This window comes from Pholis gunnellus (assembly GCF_910591455.1).
Source record: "Pholis gunnellus genome assembly, chromosome: 9".
NCBI classification, from domain to species: domain Eukaryota; kingdom Metazoa; phylum Chordata; class Actinopteri; order Perciformes; family Pholidae; genus Pholis; species Pholis gunnellus.
In genome coordinates, this window is record NC_136535.1 from 15,661,544 (window position 1) to 15,679,569 (window position 18,026).

Genomic DNA, 18,026 nt, shown 5'->3' on the forward strand with positions numbered 1-18,026 from the left:
TTGAGCCTCTATAAAATGCATTAAGAACTATTTTTAGGTTGACAGGAAATTCATGGAATAGTCAAGCCCCATGGTTAACAGTTGTGGTCATCAGGACCCTGCTGGTTTTCATTCTAGTCATCAAGACAAGGACTAATGAATACCTGGAAGGCATAGTAGGAAAACCAGCAGTCGTAGCAGTTTTGTTTCCTGAGCATCAGGATTAAAAACTGACAGTCTAAGTCAGTGGTCTTTACCAGGATGCTATTTAGAGCCAAGAGTGTGCAGATTTTGATTCCAACCAAACGGCACATCAGCTGATTTCACTGATTAGGTCCCCAATCTCAGACTTGAGGTGTACAAATCAGGGAAGTCAGCTCCTGTTCTGTCTGTGTGTGTGTGTGTGTGTGTGTGTGTAGGTGTGTGTGTGTGTGTGTGTGTGTGTGTGTGTGTGTGTGTGTGTGTGTGTGTGTGAGGGTGTGTCTCTGTGTGTGTAGGTGTGTGTGTGTGTGTGTTCTTTGTTTAGCAGACAAGGTCACATTGCTCTTGTCATGATCACTCTGAAGGGGATGACTGGGTAATGGCCCTGGTCACCACGGCCTTGTATAGGCCCTTTTACAGACGACGTTACAACATTATGCATGCTCATGTTGGCCCAGCCATCCAGACCAGTGGGCAGGCTTTAAATAATGAATAACAACTGATACCTGCATCAAAATGTCTGGACAGGATCACAACCGTTTCAGAGCAATGGGTGACCAAGTTAACTGGTATTTGTGTTCGCTCATAGGAATTTAAGTAAATGGTTGCAGTCGATAAACACTGGTGTGTGATGAACAGAGTAAGACTCAAGCACAGAGATCACACAGTAGAGAATGAATGTTGTAAAAAATAAAAGGCAACAGGCATCCAGCAGAATTTACACGCATACTAAAGAGTCATAAACAAAAGACTAACAATGTAACGAGCTATTCACAGAAGACACAAAAACAGGTTTGAGGAATCACACCTGAACTGGAGAGTTTGACTTTAAGGAAATGACTGAGGCTGAAACAAAGACGATGTGACACTGAGACGGGGACGCACAGGGTTTAAATATACTGGGGAGGTGCAGGTGATTAGACACAGGAGGGTTCCAATCAAGGGCAGGGCAGACAATCACACAGGCGGGAATACAGACAAGGGCAGGAAGTAAAACGGACAAGGGCAGGAAGTGAAGTGAACACAGGACACAAGAGGCAGATAAAGTCTAAATAAAACAGAAAAAACAACGAACCAAAACCCAAAACCGTGACATGATGAGAATATATTTAGAATTGATTAAAGGCTTTTATGAAGACAGCTACATGATCTGATTGTGTTTTGAACATCTAGAGAATCACAGTGTAACACAGTTACTTGTTGAACTGAAACAACCTGCGATGGCTGCAAGCTACTGTACGTAACGTGTTGACTATCGCTGACTGGACTGGTCAAAAATCCTTCTGTTTGCCCATTTTTAAACTAAATACAGTCTGAGTCATGGTATTTGACGTTGTGTAAATGACCACAGATAACGTACTTTTAAGGATCTAGTGACTTGTATGCTCGTTATTTCTCGCTGGTGTAACATTACATGCTAGGTTTCTCCAACAAATATAAGTATATATCTGGCCACTAAATATTAGGCCTCTTGCCAATGTATTCTACCCTCTCAGTCAATTTGTTTAGGTTACATTCGCGATCTTCAGTGGTTAATGTGTTTTATAGCTTGACAAGCTATTGGGCTGAACCATACTTCCATTGACAAACTGCGTGTGCACACTTGCGTACATCATTATTGTTTCGAAATTGTAGAAGGGTCTATCAGTGGTAGGGTGTTGTTACGAACAAAACAGCACATCACGACACATTACCCACAATAACTGGGGCATTACGATACAGGAGATCCTGTCAAGCAGAATGTAAACACAATTAGGATGAAACAGCAGATGTTAATCATATAGTCTATTCATTTATTGCATTATGAAGTGTTTTTAGTTAAATTGTTGACAAAATATGAAGGGTTTAGTCACACGAGACTTTTTACTCCAGCAATCAACATCTTACTTAGCTAAAAGTATGAAAGTATTAGCATCAAAATATATTTGTCAAAATGACCAAAGGTAAAAGTACTCATTGTGCAGAATCACTAATTTCAGAATTATATATCACTGGATTATATTTAGGGATGCATTAATGTTTACATTACTTTTATGTTGCTGCCGGTAAAAGTGGATCTCATGTGTATATCATAATGTATTAGATGATTATATTTTGTGGAGATAATGTAATTCTTAGTTAGTAGTAACTAAAGGTATTACAAAAATGTAGTAGGGCAAAACGTACAATAGTGTAGTGGAGCAGAAGTTGAAAGTAGCGTAAAATAATTTAAACTTTTGCTCAGCAGGCAGGTGTCTGCGAACAGGTGCTCGTGCCTAATGTTACCTTTCAACGCCTGTCACCGAAAACGCATCCAAAGCAGAAGAACAAACCCAAATGGAGTCCTGTTGTCATCTGACATTATTAAGAGGTTTATAAGCAAAGCAGACATGTTTTTTTTGCACCAAAGTCACTTCATAAAGCAACCATAAACGGTTTTTTTAATCATATTTGATGGAAGTGGTTCTTTATTAGACAACTCAAAATAGAAAATAAGTACGAAGTGTAATTGTGGCTTGGTCTGTGATACTATATCTGTCCATAAATGGTGAAAACAGGTCACCCTGAACTGTAAGAGCTTGAGAAGGATGTGTTTGTGTGTGTGTGTGTGTGTGTGTGTGTGTGTGTGTGTGTGTGTGTGTGTGTGTGTGTGTGTGTGTGTGTGTGTGTGCGCACAATACTCTGACCATCTAATCCCTCACTGTGAGTGTGAGGCCACAGATGTTGGCACTCCGGTGGATGGTTGCCTGAGACACTGGCAGCAATATTGCAGCTGACAGACCCCACTAGGTGTTCAGCACATCATCTACCCGTCCCGATCAATCACTCCCCGGGCTCCACTGCTGCTGCAGAGGCTACTTCCACTGGGGCGACAGGGGAGCGGGTCTGAGCCCATCTGGGTTTCACACTAATAGTGACTAATATAAAAACAGCTACTGCAGGGAAGGGGTTGACAATGTGCATCATGTTGGTAGTCTGTTTTCATCTTATGCATCGTGGCAAGCAAACCTTGGGGTCAGGATTAGGAGGGAGGCTGGATTAATATGGACTAATGAGAAACATTAACTGGGGCTTTGGCTGAGAGGCTCTTGCTGCTTTACAGGTGCTCGTCCGCTGGCTGCTGCAGCCAACCAGAATAGCTGGAGTGTGCACTGCAGTGTTCTTCTTCGTGCTTTGTTTCCTGTGAATCCTCCTGTTGTTGCTTTGTTTCCTGAAAAGAAATATGATTCTTATTTATGACTTAATTCTTATTTATGACCCCCCATTCAGAATGGTGCAAGGCTCCATTGACAATTTACTTCTTGTTATTTCCATACAAAGACTTGGACTAAGGTTATTTTGCCATTAGCCAATAGAAAGCTTTCAAACAAATTCAGTAAATGTCAGTGATGAAAATGCCCATGTGCCAAATATTTAATCTGAATTCCGTTTTTACCCCACTGCTTTTAGCCACCTTCAGCTCAGTTTAAATGCTATTATTCCCTGTTTTACCCATAACTTCCTCTCTATCCAAAAAGGATGAAACAGTAGCTTTGTGTCTGCTAAAGAAGGGAAACACAGTCCGCAATGATTCAAACGTGTAAGAAGAGGTCATGAATATTAATAATGTCCTGTCTGATGTCCAGAGGTTGCTTGAGGCTTGTAAAGCCATCTGCTTGCAACAGAAAGATTACAAACCTGCATTTTGGTCGGGTGCATGGTGTTCAGGTTGGATTTAGAGGTGAACTTGGGGGTCCGCCGGGCAAACAAAGAGCACGTTGGATTGAGGTTGGGGGTCAGTGGTATAGCTCAAGCCCTGGAGACAGACAATAATGGGAGATTTGTGCTTTCATACACACACAGAAACCCACAAAGACCACTCCTGTCCACTTTTACCTAGAAAATGCTTTGAACAATCAGAAAAATGCTTGAAACTCGAGCATCGATTATGTCCAGCTGTTGAAGTGCTACCTCATTTTTGTTTTTACGGTTCTCTGTGTTTTTCTCTGTCCTTTACTTCATCGCAGACACTCTCCCCATCTAATGTTCCGCCCCTTTCTCTCCTGTCTACTCCGACACAGTGTTTTGCTGCTTCGTGAGCACTAGTGTTTGAGGCTCATTCAGTCCCAGTAAAAATGAATCTGTTGCCTTCCTTTCTGAGTTCAATACCACGATTTGGAGTCAATCCTATTTCTTGAGATTACTTTATTAGTAGGCAAATGAACTCTGTAGGACTGCTCCACATGGCCAGACAGAAGCAACTGTTGAAAAGGGCCATCAGACAAAGCTGAGGCAGAGTTGATTGCCCGTGAATGGATACTGAAAAAAAAATGTAAAACCTTCCTTCATGCTCTCAAAGAAAAGGATTTTGCAGGTCCAGTGCTTCATAGTCATTATCGTGAGGCATTCATGAGCTCACTCACTTTTCCCATAGATCGGTGTTCATTTGCTCGTCCATTCACATGCCCAGACACTCAGCCAGCTGTGTTTGCCTTCAGTGTGTGTGTGTGGAGCCGTCCAAACTGATTTAAATGGGTTAGTTGTCCAGTAGCTCAGTGCTACACATGGCGTGGAATTGCATTTTGTGACTTGAAAAGCCAACTAGCCAAACCAGCAAATCCTCTCTGGCGAGAGACCTTTTACACGGCTGCTGTGCTCTCTTTAGACCATCTCCCATTCAGACACTGCACCACGGTTGTTCACAGCGAAGCCAGTACACCACATATCCTGTTCATGTACAGCCAACTACTGCTCAGCTTTGGTCTCACACATGTGGACACCAGTACCATCCAAATATTGCACCTGCTCTGTAGTACCCAGTAAAAGGAGAGTACACAAAGGATTTTCTTTTGTTCTTTTTTCTACCTTGATGACCATGCTTATTGTCTTATTGTGCAATACATGTTCCTGTCACATTTTAAAAATGAAACTTAGGCGATCCATTGATGAATAGTGTCATGGTAATATAAACTGCCGCAGTGAAGGAAAACACTGCAACTAAATATTGTGAGTTGAAAATAATTAAATAATAAATAAATCCTTTGATTCTTGATTGGTTGATAATTTCATGAGCTGCAAATTTCATGCACTGTTACACATCATTGCATGATATAGTTTTAATTGTCTTTTAATCATATAGCAATCACTGTGTTTAAAGTTTTATCAGCTACAGAATAGCTTTATTTAGCTCGAGGCAATGCAATCTCCAGCAATTCAAGTAACTTTGCTTAAAATAACCAAAATGATCCGTTAACACCAACTGGTGCTTTGTTTACATGTGTTAATTTCTAACAGATTGCGACATGGATTAGCAGGACGGATTCTTTCCTGACTAATGTGCTTAAGCAAAGTTCAGTTCCACTAGCTTTTAGCGACATATCGTTCCTTCACAATAACTGCAGGTGGTGTCGAAAAAGCTACTAAGTGGACCTTGAATTAAGATTTTTTTTATTGTATTTTTTGTAAACTTTGTAATGCTGGTTCTTCAAATGTCATTATTATTTGTGATAAAAAAAGAGGACTAAGCATCATTTTATTTTGTCTTTCTTTATCTCGAATGAATATTCTACGGGCTTGTGATTTTGCCACAATGGGTAGCTACAGTAAACCACAAACAAACACGGAACATTTTTCCAGGAGAAGGTGATTTTCACTCGCTAGTGACGTGAGTCGGTATTAATTAGGAAGTGAGGTGAGCGCCATGTAACATCAACCATGCTCTTTTCCTAAACCTATGTGGTTTTGTTGCCTGGCCTTACTCTGTGTGAAGACAGGAGTTTATTTTGAAAGGACACCATAACTAGCGAATCAATCTCCAATGCCAACGGGCACCAACCATGCGGCACTATGCTATTTGACCAGTTTGAAGTGAGAATGTGTTGGAAATTCAACAAGACGTGCCAAACACCACAGCGATGGGTCTGGTGACTGTTCGTTGTCTTTTCCCCTGCTGAAAATGCTACTTTTTTCGTTCTTAAACTGAGGAGAATCTTCACATAGAGCATTAATGAACAACCTTCTGTCGATATTGCAAACACCTGTCCTTTGCTGCTTTGATTTACACTATTCTCCTCTTTCTCATTTATGTCTCTCCTTCCCTTTCACCCTACTACAGTTTTAACCAATTTTCACCTCTCTACCTTTGTCCCTCCTTTAATATCAGCTATTACTGCCCTTACACAAGCCTCAGCTCTCATCACTGTCTTTGTCCGTATCCTAACCTCTTTCTTTCTTTCTTCTTTTTTTCCTCTCCTGTCACCTCGTGTTCCTTATTTTCTCATTTCACCTCCTCCACCTGTCTCTTTCCTGTCATTTCCGTTCTCCAACTTTTACTCAGACAAAAGCTATAGATGACTACCAGGTCAAGATCTTCCATTGTTAACAAAACTAATAGAAAGTAGTATTCAGACGCCTGCTCCCTCTCTCTCACTGCCACTGCCTATAATCACCTAATCACCCTCCATCATGCTGAATCTCAAGTGCGTAGTGGTATTAGTTCGGCTGTGTCGGTCTTGTTCTGCTCACAGGGTCAGCGTATGGTTCAGTTCTCCACTGTAATTGGGCTTTAAAGCCACTATTTATAAACTCAAACGCTTTCCAGGCAAAAGAAACGTGTTTTCAGCAAGTGACATGTCATTAATTAAGCTGCGACGATTGCATTTTTCTCAGTGCAGTAAAATCAGCCAGAGGAACACCCACATCACTGCGACGTATGTAGTATGTGTTGGAAAATGTAGGTTGCAGCTTGCCTATTCATTCTGTAGCAGTGCAGGAGCAGTAAGGCCTCTGAAAGGATTTCTGCATTTCTTAGACACTCACAGCTTAGTATTCTTTGAGATTCGCCACTCTACAAAGACATGTGAAGACATGAAATTAGCTTTTCATTGCTACTTTCAACACAATTTGACGTTAGCCTGAAGCTAAATCCAGTTCACGTCCCAACACTGAAGGTTTCACCCATTCATTTAAACCCTTTTTAGGCTCCACTCGACATGCGTTATCATCATTAGGGTTCAATAGGATCCAAAGAAAGGAGCAATCAAATTTGTCCTCCAGTGTCTTTTAACAGACACAAAGACTTTCTCTGTTTAGATTCAATTGATATTTTAGCTTTGTGTATTTGTATCTGCCTGCCTGTGTCTGTGTGGTGGAATGTTTTCAGAATTCAATCTTAGACTCGGGAGTGAAAGTGAAAACAGGTTTTATGGCAAGTGCTCTGCTGAAGACGTTTCAGAAGTGGAGATGCATCATCCCTCACACATTTACATCCCTTTTATGGAAGGGCTTTACTGTTTGCCTCAAACTAGAGTTTATAAACTTCTAGTGTTACTTAGTGACAGGTCAGTAGAGTTTCTATGGCTGCTCCCTTTAGTGTCATTTCAAAATTCTCAGTGTAATAAAGTAGACAATTTTATCTTCTTAGTGTGAAGAGGATCACGTGGGGAGTGCTTGATAGGGCGAGAAAATAAGCTAAATAAAAGTCCAGCCAGTCTTATTCATCTTCAGGGTCACATTGACAAACAACAGCCACGCCCTCGTACTTATTTTAAACTGCACCCAGATCTTTTGTTAGCACATGTGTGTGTGTGTACATGACATCATACAGCAGATACCTTATGATACATTGTCCAGAAGATTACTTCAAGATCAAGCACTTTGCATTTTTCATTAAAAGATTTATATATAGTAATGACCATTTATTTTCGCACTCATTGGCTAAAGGTAAGAAGGTGTTCGGCATTTCAAACTAGCCAAGAGGATCAAGTTAGCTTCAGAATGTGTTTGAGCTGGTTTATCTGTTGGTAAAGTTATTGTATTTTGCGTTAACAAATGACATGTTTTCTCCATTTTTTGTCTGAATCTTGTTTTCAGTAAACTATTTAGACAGAAGAAGAAGATAGGTAGAAGTTTATATTATTTTTATAGCCCAACTACGACTGGGTTTTTGACTCTGATATCGATATTCGATCCAAAAACAAATCAGCCGTTGAGTGTTTTCTCACCGAAACAGATAACAATCATTCCTTGAAGATAAAAACGGTGATTGTTTCAAAATGACTATCAACTTATCTTTGACATTTGGCAGATTCATGTCTTGCTGAATTTTTTGAAATATCTCATAGTGACTGTCATACAGTAAATGGCCACATTTATTCCAAGATATACATAATCTCTCAGTAGAAGACATGCACGGTTTATTGCACATTTATTAAATGCAGTGCATATAGAAGCGTTTTTTTAGTACCTCAAGCTACAGTAACCACAGCACCAGGCATAAAATGGCACATAATATTTCACAATTAGTTTAATTCAGATGATGACTAATTCATAATGACACCATAACTCTTTTTTTTAAGGTATGTTTTGGTGCCTGTGCATACAAGTGCCTAAATCTGTATCATTTGATTAAAATAATGTGTGTGAAGTTGAGTCTCTCTCTGCACAGGATTTGTATCTGTTCAGTCTGCTTGCAAACAAAACGCAGGTGCCTCTCCTGTCTCTGCCTGATCATAATTAGAGGAGCACAGCTGTCGTCTGCACCTCTGCTGACCCTTTTCTCACAACACTTATTGATCTGTCTTGTCAGGGCCGCACCAGCAGAACCGCCATGTGCATATCCAAATCCACTGTCTTGTCATCGGGAAGCAGTCTCTTGATTTGATCACTGAGATGTAAAGTGAGGAAAAACCGAGTGACTCCCAGGTGAACAGCGAGCAAAATGGATTTGAATTTTGCTGATTGTTGTCATCAAGGTTATGAAGAGGGACTCTGCCCCTTGTTGCAATGTTGCTTTTGTTTCATCTGTGTCAGCTCTGTCAGGAGTTGTCTCTTTTGTGGAAGGGGACAATAGTCAGCTCATCAACATTGCTCATCTTTTTCTGCCAGCTGCTCACTGAATTAATGCTCTGACATTTTCCCTCTCTGAAGTGAAACTAAAGAATATTTCAGTCTTTTGTCTCTCCATTTACATGTTTGTCTTTTACTAAAAGGCCAAGATGTGTTGGCTAACTGTTTGCCAATCTTGTTGTGTAAAGTTGAGCTCTGTTTTGTTTGAGTAGTGTAAGTCAAATATTTGGCTATATTCCCAGAACTGGACTAAGTCCACTGTTAGATTTTAAACAAATAAATGAAAAACAAACACATATCCAATTAAAGCTCTCTATTGAAAATTGTGGATGCAACAATAAAAAAACATGTTTTTCCAAGCTTGATAAGCACAGATAGCATTGCCTTTGTGGGCATTTCAGAGAATATTTACTGGTAAATGTTTCTTCATTTAATCAGGAGGCTTGAATCTGCTCCCCAAATCAAATTAGTGGTTTCTGTCTTTATTGTCACTGCTTACAATAATACCAGCACAGCCGGTAGCCAAACAGGGGAAAAGCAATTCTTTCTTTTTTCTCAGAGACACTTTGCTCTGAAATAGGGCAGTGGAGCAGGGAACAGGACTCTCTGGAGGACAGGAACATTTTTTTCTCTCTGAACTGGCTGATCAATGAGATAGAGAGCTCATGGTCAATGTTCCACTATTCTAAAAGGCGCCATGGGATCCGCAGCCCCGCTTCATCTTTATCACTGGTCTGCTACTGCTCTGACCGCAGGGACCTGATGCAGGATCATTACTAGCACAAATAGAGATCTGGCTTCATGGGCAGAGACTGGGATGAGCCGGAGGCCTGAGATGGAAATTGTTGGTTGGGCCACGTTAACGCTCTCATATCTCTGGTGTCTCATCTCTTACCTTTCCGTCCCAAAAGATTTCCCTGTCTTTTCTGAATGCCAACAGCTGGTCTCCCAAATCCCCCCGTAAACCTTTTGGTTCGAAAGGGGATCAGGTAGACATAATAGACTACCACCTGCCCTCCTCCATCTCCTTCCACCCTGCAAAACATTGCCAACTCCACTCTGGCGTTCCAGCCTTGGCATCACACTTGCTGACTGATGGACAATGTCTCCGACAGCATCTGCTCTCTAATGCTCAGTAGCCAACATAATTACTCGGTTTGCAGTACGTTACATCCAGCAATGCTTCATACTATGTGTTCTGCTATTGGTTGGTTTTTGATAACTGATAATCTCTAAAGTAATATTCCACGTCCACTTTTTGATGGTAAACAAACTGTTCCCCGTCTGGCCTCTGCAAAGGTTGTATTCTGCTCGCTGACACTAAATGGCCGCTGTCCACTTGGCTGCAGTGGTGATGTGTTTGTTTTTTTAGGACAGCTAAAGTCTTTCTGCCAAGCATGTGTTGTATGCTAATTGGTAGCAAGGTCAACGTGCACTAATGTAAATGAGTCACTTCAAAACGTGACTGATGAACAGCACTAATGCTGGCTTTCCCACAGCCGTGCCACGTTCCAAGACCATTAAAAGTATGCTTAGTCCAAGCCAACAGATGTAGTTGCTCATTATGTCTCTGCTCTCCATATGGCACTATTGCACATCCACCTCGCCCTCAGCTCCTCTCACTCGGACTCCCCTCCCGGTAGGCTCCTATTAGGTTCACAGCGGACAGGTAGCAGAATGACTTGGACACTTGTCAGCTCAACAACCGAGGCAACCCGGAGCTTGTTGTACTGGATGGAGGGGAAATTAGCTTTCACCTTCACTCCGGCTCAGAGCAACGGTCTCCTAACTAATACCTGGTCGGATTTGAAACTACCCTTCTGGAATGTAATCTTGAATTTCCCATTGAAGAGGGGTTATCGGAGGTCATTGGTAAGCTTATACAACGCAACGAATAAACCCTGGCTGTCTCCAACAAGCAGCTAACGGTGCTTCTCTGGCTAGGCAGTTTGAAAATGTTCCGGTTTGTTTAATTCCTTGTTTTATTAGCTAATCTAAGCAAATGAGACTGCAGTCTCAGTGTAATTAAGGCAAGTATATTGTAGGCACATTCAAATTGGGTTGAGGTGTTTTTTTCTGCCAAACAAAGGGGCCTCCTTTCCCCCCACTGCTCAATCTGAGTGTGTGTGTGTTACTTGTGCAAAGCCTGTGTCCTGTGAGAGCTTCCTCATTAAACGCCTGTCAAACCTCTGTCTGCAGACCTGCCAGCCTTTCTGTCACACTGCAGGAAACACACACACACACACACATACACATACAGTATATGGACAAGAGCACAGAGAGTGAGCAGACTCCACTCTAAAAGCACAAGGGACAGAGTTGTACCTTTTGTGGTTGTGCTGTACAGAAAGGTACAACTCTGTCCCTTGTGTTCTTTGTCATTACTGGGCCGGGGTATCGTTTGAACATTTTCAAGACATGGTGACAATGTGCTTCCTGGACAACACTAAACATCTGCCTTTAACAATTTAAGTCCAAAATGTAACAAGATTATTATTTAAATTTTGAAATCATGTTGACAAAATATCTAATCATAGAATAAGTAAACAACACGGAGTCCTGCGCAAGCCCAATTTAAATGGGACACTGCATCGCATAGGCATTCGGGGACTTTTTGCCAGAGCACATGCATTGTCATCCAGCAAAGTGCTCCTTTGACCAGTCAAATACGTGCAAGCACACAATCCTATTTTCCTTATGTAAATGTCAGATTTCTGCTGTTTACCGAATGATCGAAATGACAAAAGATGAAGTGATTGTTGCCTTGATTACTTTGAGGCTCTGCAACGTTTTGGTGACTTATAAGGACTTTCTGGATTGTATGTCATCGTCTTACTGGTACCTGAAACAGCCACCACCAATGCAGCCACTTGCATTTTTTTAATAGAGTGCTGTTTTCCTTCTGAACACACCATTTTTGATACTTGGTGCTAGAGGCATAAGCAATTTTAGTTGGCGTCCAAAAAGTCCAATACTAATCATTACTTAATGACTACAGCACAAACAACTTTTATGACTTCCTGTTTTAATAGCGAATAAGTACTGCATCTTCTAAAAAATGAATGAGAGCCACAATAATCTGCTTTAACTGGAAATGTATTTGTAGCCCACAGAGATCCATCAATAACAAAGCTAAATGCTGATGTTGTTATTAAATCCCCTGAAACTGTATGTCAAGAGAAATAAACCAATAAAGTTGGGAACATGAGACCGATTGTCTTTGACAACGGAATCAAATTCCCGACTGCTAAATTCAATGAGACCATTTAATGAGTGCTGATTGTAACCATTCGCCATTCCTCACTCTCTGTTTATGTCTATTATGTGTGTTTACCGTTTCCCCTTTTCCTGTCCTGCACACGGTTTCCTCCGTCTCATCCTCTGTGTCGATCATTTCATTGCTCTCTTCCTCTGTCAGTTAGACTGTCAGTTTATCTCGATCCTTCTCGATGTTCCCTCTCTTTCTTTGTCTTTCACTTGCACTCAGTCTCCCTGTCCTCCCCCTCCCTTCGTCATAACCGGGTTATTTCGTTTTATTTACAGTGAGACAAACCAGATTATTAAAAGAGGAGCGGTTACCTTAGGCTTTTTTGTTTGCCTGAGATGTTCCTCCCCTCACAATTTGCAGATGTAATTAGTTTCACTCCCACACCAATAGACTGCCTTGAGCAGATGCTGTTTAAAGACACTTCCATCTCATTTTGAATTACAGCTCGTTTACTAGTATTTACAAGTTGTTTACATTGTCTCTAATAATTGTCTGTGCTTTAGCCAAAAAGATTAACACTACAAAAACGTACCTGACTTTAACTGCTGTCTCTGCTGATAATGTTGCAATTTGCGACAAGAATATTTGTACAGAATGGAGGGCGTATTTATATCCTGAAAACTTTGAACTCAGTCACACGCATGTACAATAACACCAACGATTAGGGAAACATGTTTATTGTGTTAGACTGCCTTTTGATTTTGTTGAACAATGGTAACTCAGGGGTCACTAAAAGGCGGACCACCGTCCGGGTCCGGACCCAGACGCCGTTGTATCTGGACCCAGACCTCAAACCAGAGCGCTTTAACCGGCGCAGCTTTTCTAGCCTTTACGGCACTCGTTCAGCGATCAAGGAAACACACTGACCATGCGTTGTAAATCATCTCATGTGGTGCTACTCGGCCAATCAAATGTGTGTATTACGCTAATTATCCCCCTCGACCCGAGTGAGATAAACACACACACGGCAGAGATGGGGAGAGAGAGAGAACGCTATATATATATATATATATATATGGCACTAAATCATCACGCAAGTTAGACATTATTGTGTTGTTCCAGACCTTTGCACGAGGAAATGTTCTCGAACTGGACCTCGTTGAATTTTAATTGCTGTAGATGGTATAAAATGAAGCCAGTAAAGCACTGTGAGCATGCAAAAAAAAATAGACCATTAGAAGCTTTTAAGCGGCATTAATTGCACAGTTAAAACGGCAGGGAATTCAATATTGACATATCATCACCATTAAAAGTTAATATGATAACGTGTTCGCAAAAGGTTATTTTAACATCAAGCAGGCACGGAGAGCAATATTCATTAGAAGATACGTCTCTGGCTTGATGATTATTGGTCCAATATTCACTCTCCTTCTAGCTCTGTTTTTGGTTGCCAACTCCTAATAAAAACATTTGGCTCGTTATCTAATACATTTGCTGTCACATTCTCTATAGCTGCTAACACTGTCTGCCATTTTGTGCCGGGCAGGTTACACACATTTAGTGTTTTCAGAGCTTTTTCATTTAAAACAGATGACCGATGAGAGCAGTGGGACTGAAGCAAACAGTTAAGTTGTGGCTGTAAAACTGTAAAATGAGCTGAAAGGAGCAACTGCAGAACTTGGTGATAATATTTTATTTTGTGCGAAACATAGTTTATTTGATCCATTGTTATGATACTGATTAGTGCAGCTTTAACAGTTACCACAAACAGAATGCCATTGTCCATAACAGTAAATGAAAAAGTCATAATGTGTGATCAGATGAGCCAGTTTGCCATGTAATTGACTGAGTGATTAGTTCCCTCGGATTGCTGGCGTAGCAAACTTGTGAGTTTCCTGCAAAGCTACACTCAAAGTGATGCAGCTGTTCGGTTCAGTCAGAGTCTTTGAAACCGTGCCCTTCAAAGACACATGTGGGTACGATTTTCCTCTTTTTATTTTTGGGAAGATTGACCAGCAGAGGAACTGATACTAGCTGTTGCTTGCAGATAACAAGTCTAGCGAGCGACTTTGATGTGGCAGACAACTTGCTGCTAGTAATGTGGAGATTGATTTTCTTTGCTTCGAGTATCCCTGTTTTAACTCAAGTCTTGATTCAAAACACTTTGTCACTTCACCACACGAGGAGCCGTGACTGCCACAGTTTAACAAGCAATTAATCATTGTGCTCCAACCAGGGGGAACCGTCTTAAGGCGTGATTTATAATGTCCTCTCTTCCCAGGCCTTGCTGTAGGCTATGTTGAGCTCCCTTGTCGATGCCAAATGAAAACAGTTAAGTTTATAATACAGTGGGAATAATTTTGTTTTGGGGGAAATTATGATTATGTGTAGTTAAATATTTGTGAGTTAAGGCTACATTGCTGTGGAAAGAATCAAGACTCATAGCATTTGTAGCTGTAGCAGTAGGGTCCAATATGGAAAAGGACAAAGTGTGTGTGTGTGTGTGTGTGTGTGTGTGTGTGTGAGTGAATATCCGTGAATTTGTGTAAGCTGCTTTCTAAGCCCCCCGCTGCCTCAGATACAGACTATCGAAGCGTGTCAGGTTTCTAAGTGAAAGGGGTCGGGTAGCACCAGTCTGCTGGGCTGAAAAGGAAAGAAAGAGCGCACTGGGAAAAGGGGACAAGTGGGAAAAAAAAGAGTAAACAATCTAGGCAACCCAGAAAAGCAGAGAAAGAGGCAAAAATGAGAAAATGGTAGTGAGAAATTGTACAAATGCAATCGGGAAGATGAAGGACACACCTGAAGAGAGGCACATTTCCCCAGTGGGCTGTTCGGTTATTACCCAGGTTTTAGGACTCCTTGAGAAGACTCAATGGCATTCCAGCTGGGGCTGTCAGTAGTGGCCTCGCCTCCATCCATCCAGACACCTCGGGACTCCATTACACCCTGTTGGGCAGGGATGGAAAACCAACCAAGGGGATATGGGGACGAGGGGGGGGAACGCAATGTATGGTACGTTGGGAACCACACAGACAGGCAATCTGCCGTGATGTAGAGGCTACCTTCCTTGTCCCTCCTCTCGGACCTAGCATGTCCTCCCGCATCCCCTTCAAGCCCCAATGCGCTCTACTGCATGCCTTGGCAGCTTACCGACCTGACACCTGCCACACTCATTCGCACACTCCCTCTACCCGTTTCTTCCCCTCCCGGGCTCACTATAAGCCCTGGCAGCATGTATCCATTCACATCAACTCATGAAGAACTGAAGCAGAGATGGATTTCAGTGGAGGGAAATAGATGGGAGACTTGTTTGAATTGGGGTGGAATGTAATTTATGATTTTCCTGAAGTTCAGCAGATTTTGTCGGTGACTCCAGTCCGGATTGGTTGCTCAGGTCACGTTGAAGGCTGCAAGGTTAGCTGCAGTGCACTTAACCTCCCTTCTGACGGCGCAGACGTGCCTGTGCTTGACACACCTGTTAGTGTAGTGGGGGTGGCATGATAAATTCATCAGATGCGGCTAAGGAATACAGATATTTATATAGCTACAGCAAATCTACGCTGTGAAAACACGGCAATCAATCTAAAGATTGTATGCCTCACAATGGGGCTGGGATAGAAGTATTTTGTGTATTTATTGATTCTTACTGAAGGCTTGGCTGGCTTTCTTTTACTCACTCCTTGTGTCTGATCTTTGCTCTGACTACTGAAAAAAACACATGCACTCCATGACATATGTTTCTGCTCTTTAATACGTTATTTTTACCATTTTAAAAGAGCTGTATTTAACATTCTGAACATGTAGCAGCAAACAACTGTACGTTATGTATAGATAGAGTGGAGTAAATGTCTAATTAATTCCCTCCCTCTGTGTGTGTTGTTATTAAAGCTTTTAATACATGTTCGTGAATGTGAGCGGGCCCCACTGGTTAGCGCCTGTCCGGCGCTTTGCCCTCATGTGGGGTTACAGCGGGTAATGCCATTCTGACCGACAGCTTTGTTTGCGAAAACGTAGTCCCCACCCTTCGGTTCCCCTCTTAGGTAAACACTGTTAGCTCTGCCAGCACCTTCGCCATTGTTTGCACTGTTATCGCTGAGAGACATTAAGAGGCAATCAAAATGCTCCGGATCTCAGATCTTGCATCTTCAACCGTTCATATTCAGTGTAATTTAAATTGTATTGTTTATTATGATATACTTAGAGTGGTTGAGGTTTTTGTATAGATTTAGCAGCTTTACACGCAGCAGGACGATGATCCTCCCAATGCATGCATGTTCATTGTAAGGTTAGTCGTGTGACCTCAGCATAACATGGCTCAGTTGCTTGAAGAGTTCAGTCAGGTAATGAGCACAAATTACATGACAAAAATGATTAATTTTGATACTTTTATGTACTTAAATATAGTTTGTTAGTCCAATTCGTATCATCTGATATGGATGTAACTACCCTTAAATTACACCTGAGAGTCCGCACTTTAACCTTATTGTAACCATTTTATGTTTATTTTTAGTAAAAAGCCAATTCTCCCAATTATGATTTATGGAAAAGTCCTTGTAAAGTAACAGCTAACAGTGTTAAATGTGTTTGACTCGCTGAGTGGGATGAACAGGAAATGTGTCTGTCTACCCGTTTCGTGATGATATTAACATCCCCAAAGAAACTTTATTGTGTATTACTCCTAAGCACCAGATTTCATTCCCAAAATAGAACAGATATTATGTTGCTGTGATATTTGGTGCGTGTTCTCATTTGTTTTAACGGTTCCAGCTGAAACACACAGCTAAAGGTGCTCCACAGTGAGCCGGGTAAACACATTTTTTTGTAACAGTGGGTGAGGGGGTGTTGTACTGAAGATTTCTCTAACAAGGGCTTGTTCGTGTGGGTGAAACAAAAATATGTTTTTAGATCCATGCTCGTACTTCACATGAGCCACTGAAAATATATGTATTCTGAATATGCACACTGCGGCAGACCGCTTAGGTTATCCTTGCTTGTTATTCATTATAAAAGGTTAAAAGGATTTTTCTGGCGGTTTTTCTCACTATTCTTTATTTAGCAATTTATACTTTTCTTCTTTTTGTGATTTCTTTTTGAGGTCGTCCTGTCTGCAGACCTCGGCTGCAGTTTTAAACATGAACATGAATGCGAAATGTCAATCTACTGCAATTGATTATATGGTAGTCTGACATCAGCGTCTCTGTGCAGGTGCCCTATGTCAAGGTGGCTCCGGAGGACATTCTGAAGGTTCAGTATCCCCGGTTCACCACGCTGGACCTGAGGCCAACCAACACCGACATTAGCCTGGCTGTGGCCGGCCTTCTCACCTTCTTTAACGGCACCACAGCCTGCCTCATCTGTGTACAGGCTGACTGTGAGTAGAGGATTCACACCGTCACAACAAAATACACACTCATACACACCTGGGGAGAATCTGCCAGCAAAGTGCAAACATTTTTGTTTAATGTCTGCTATCCTTTAACACATGTTGGCACACACAAACTTATCGCACACACGCCCGACTGTGTTCTAACAGATGTGTTGCTTATCAACATCTCACCCCGTGACATGCTCCCTTCTGAAGCAGCTGCTGCTCTCCACAGTTATAACTGCCTCACAGCAACCCCGCCCGACGTCTGCATCCCAAAATAAATCACATTCACATCACTCTTTTTCAACATCTTCCACATCCATGAATTAAAATAATGATAGAGCATGCTAAGCCGTGTCATGTATATTCTGTCTTCAACTTTCAATCTCATCTGTGTACACTCTTAAAATGCCGCCTGCCGATGATAAAAACACATCTTTACGACGGAGAATAATGAATGGGGAT

At 41.6% G+C, this 18,026-nt stretch overlaps 1 protein-coding gene across 2 annotated transcripts in view; it reads left to right on the forward strand.

The window, feature by feature from the left end:
* Nucleotides 1-18,026, forward strand: part of grik4 (glutamate receptor, ionotropic, kainate 4) — a gene marked incomplete at both ends in the record, with an annotated part of 132,639 nt that overhangs the window by 35,603 nt on the left and 79,010 nt on the right. For both annotated transcript variants that reach the window (XM_079165606.1, XM_079165607.1), the window contains one exon: nt 17,399-17,564. In XM_079165606.1, the coding sequence (XP_079021732.1) occupies nt 17,399-17,564 (166 nt within the window). The remainder of the gene's footprint in view (nt 1-17,398; nt 17,565-18,026) is intronic.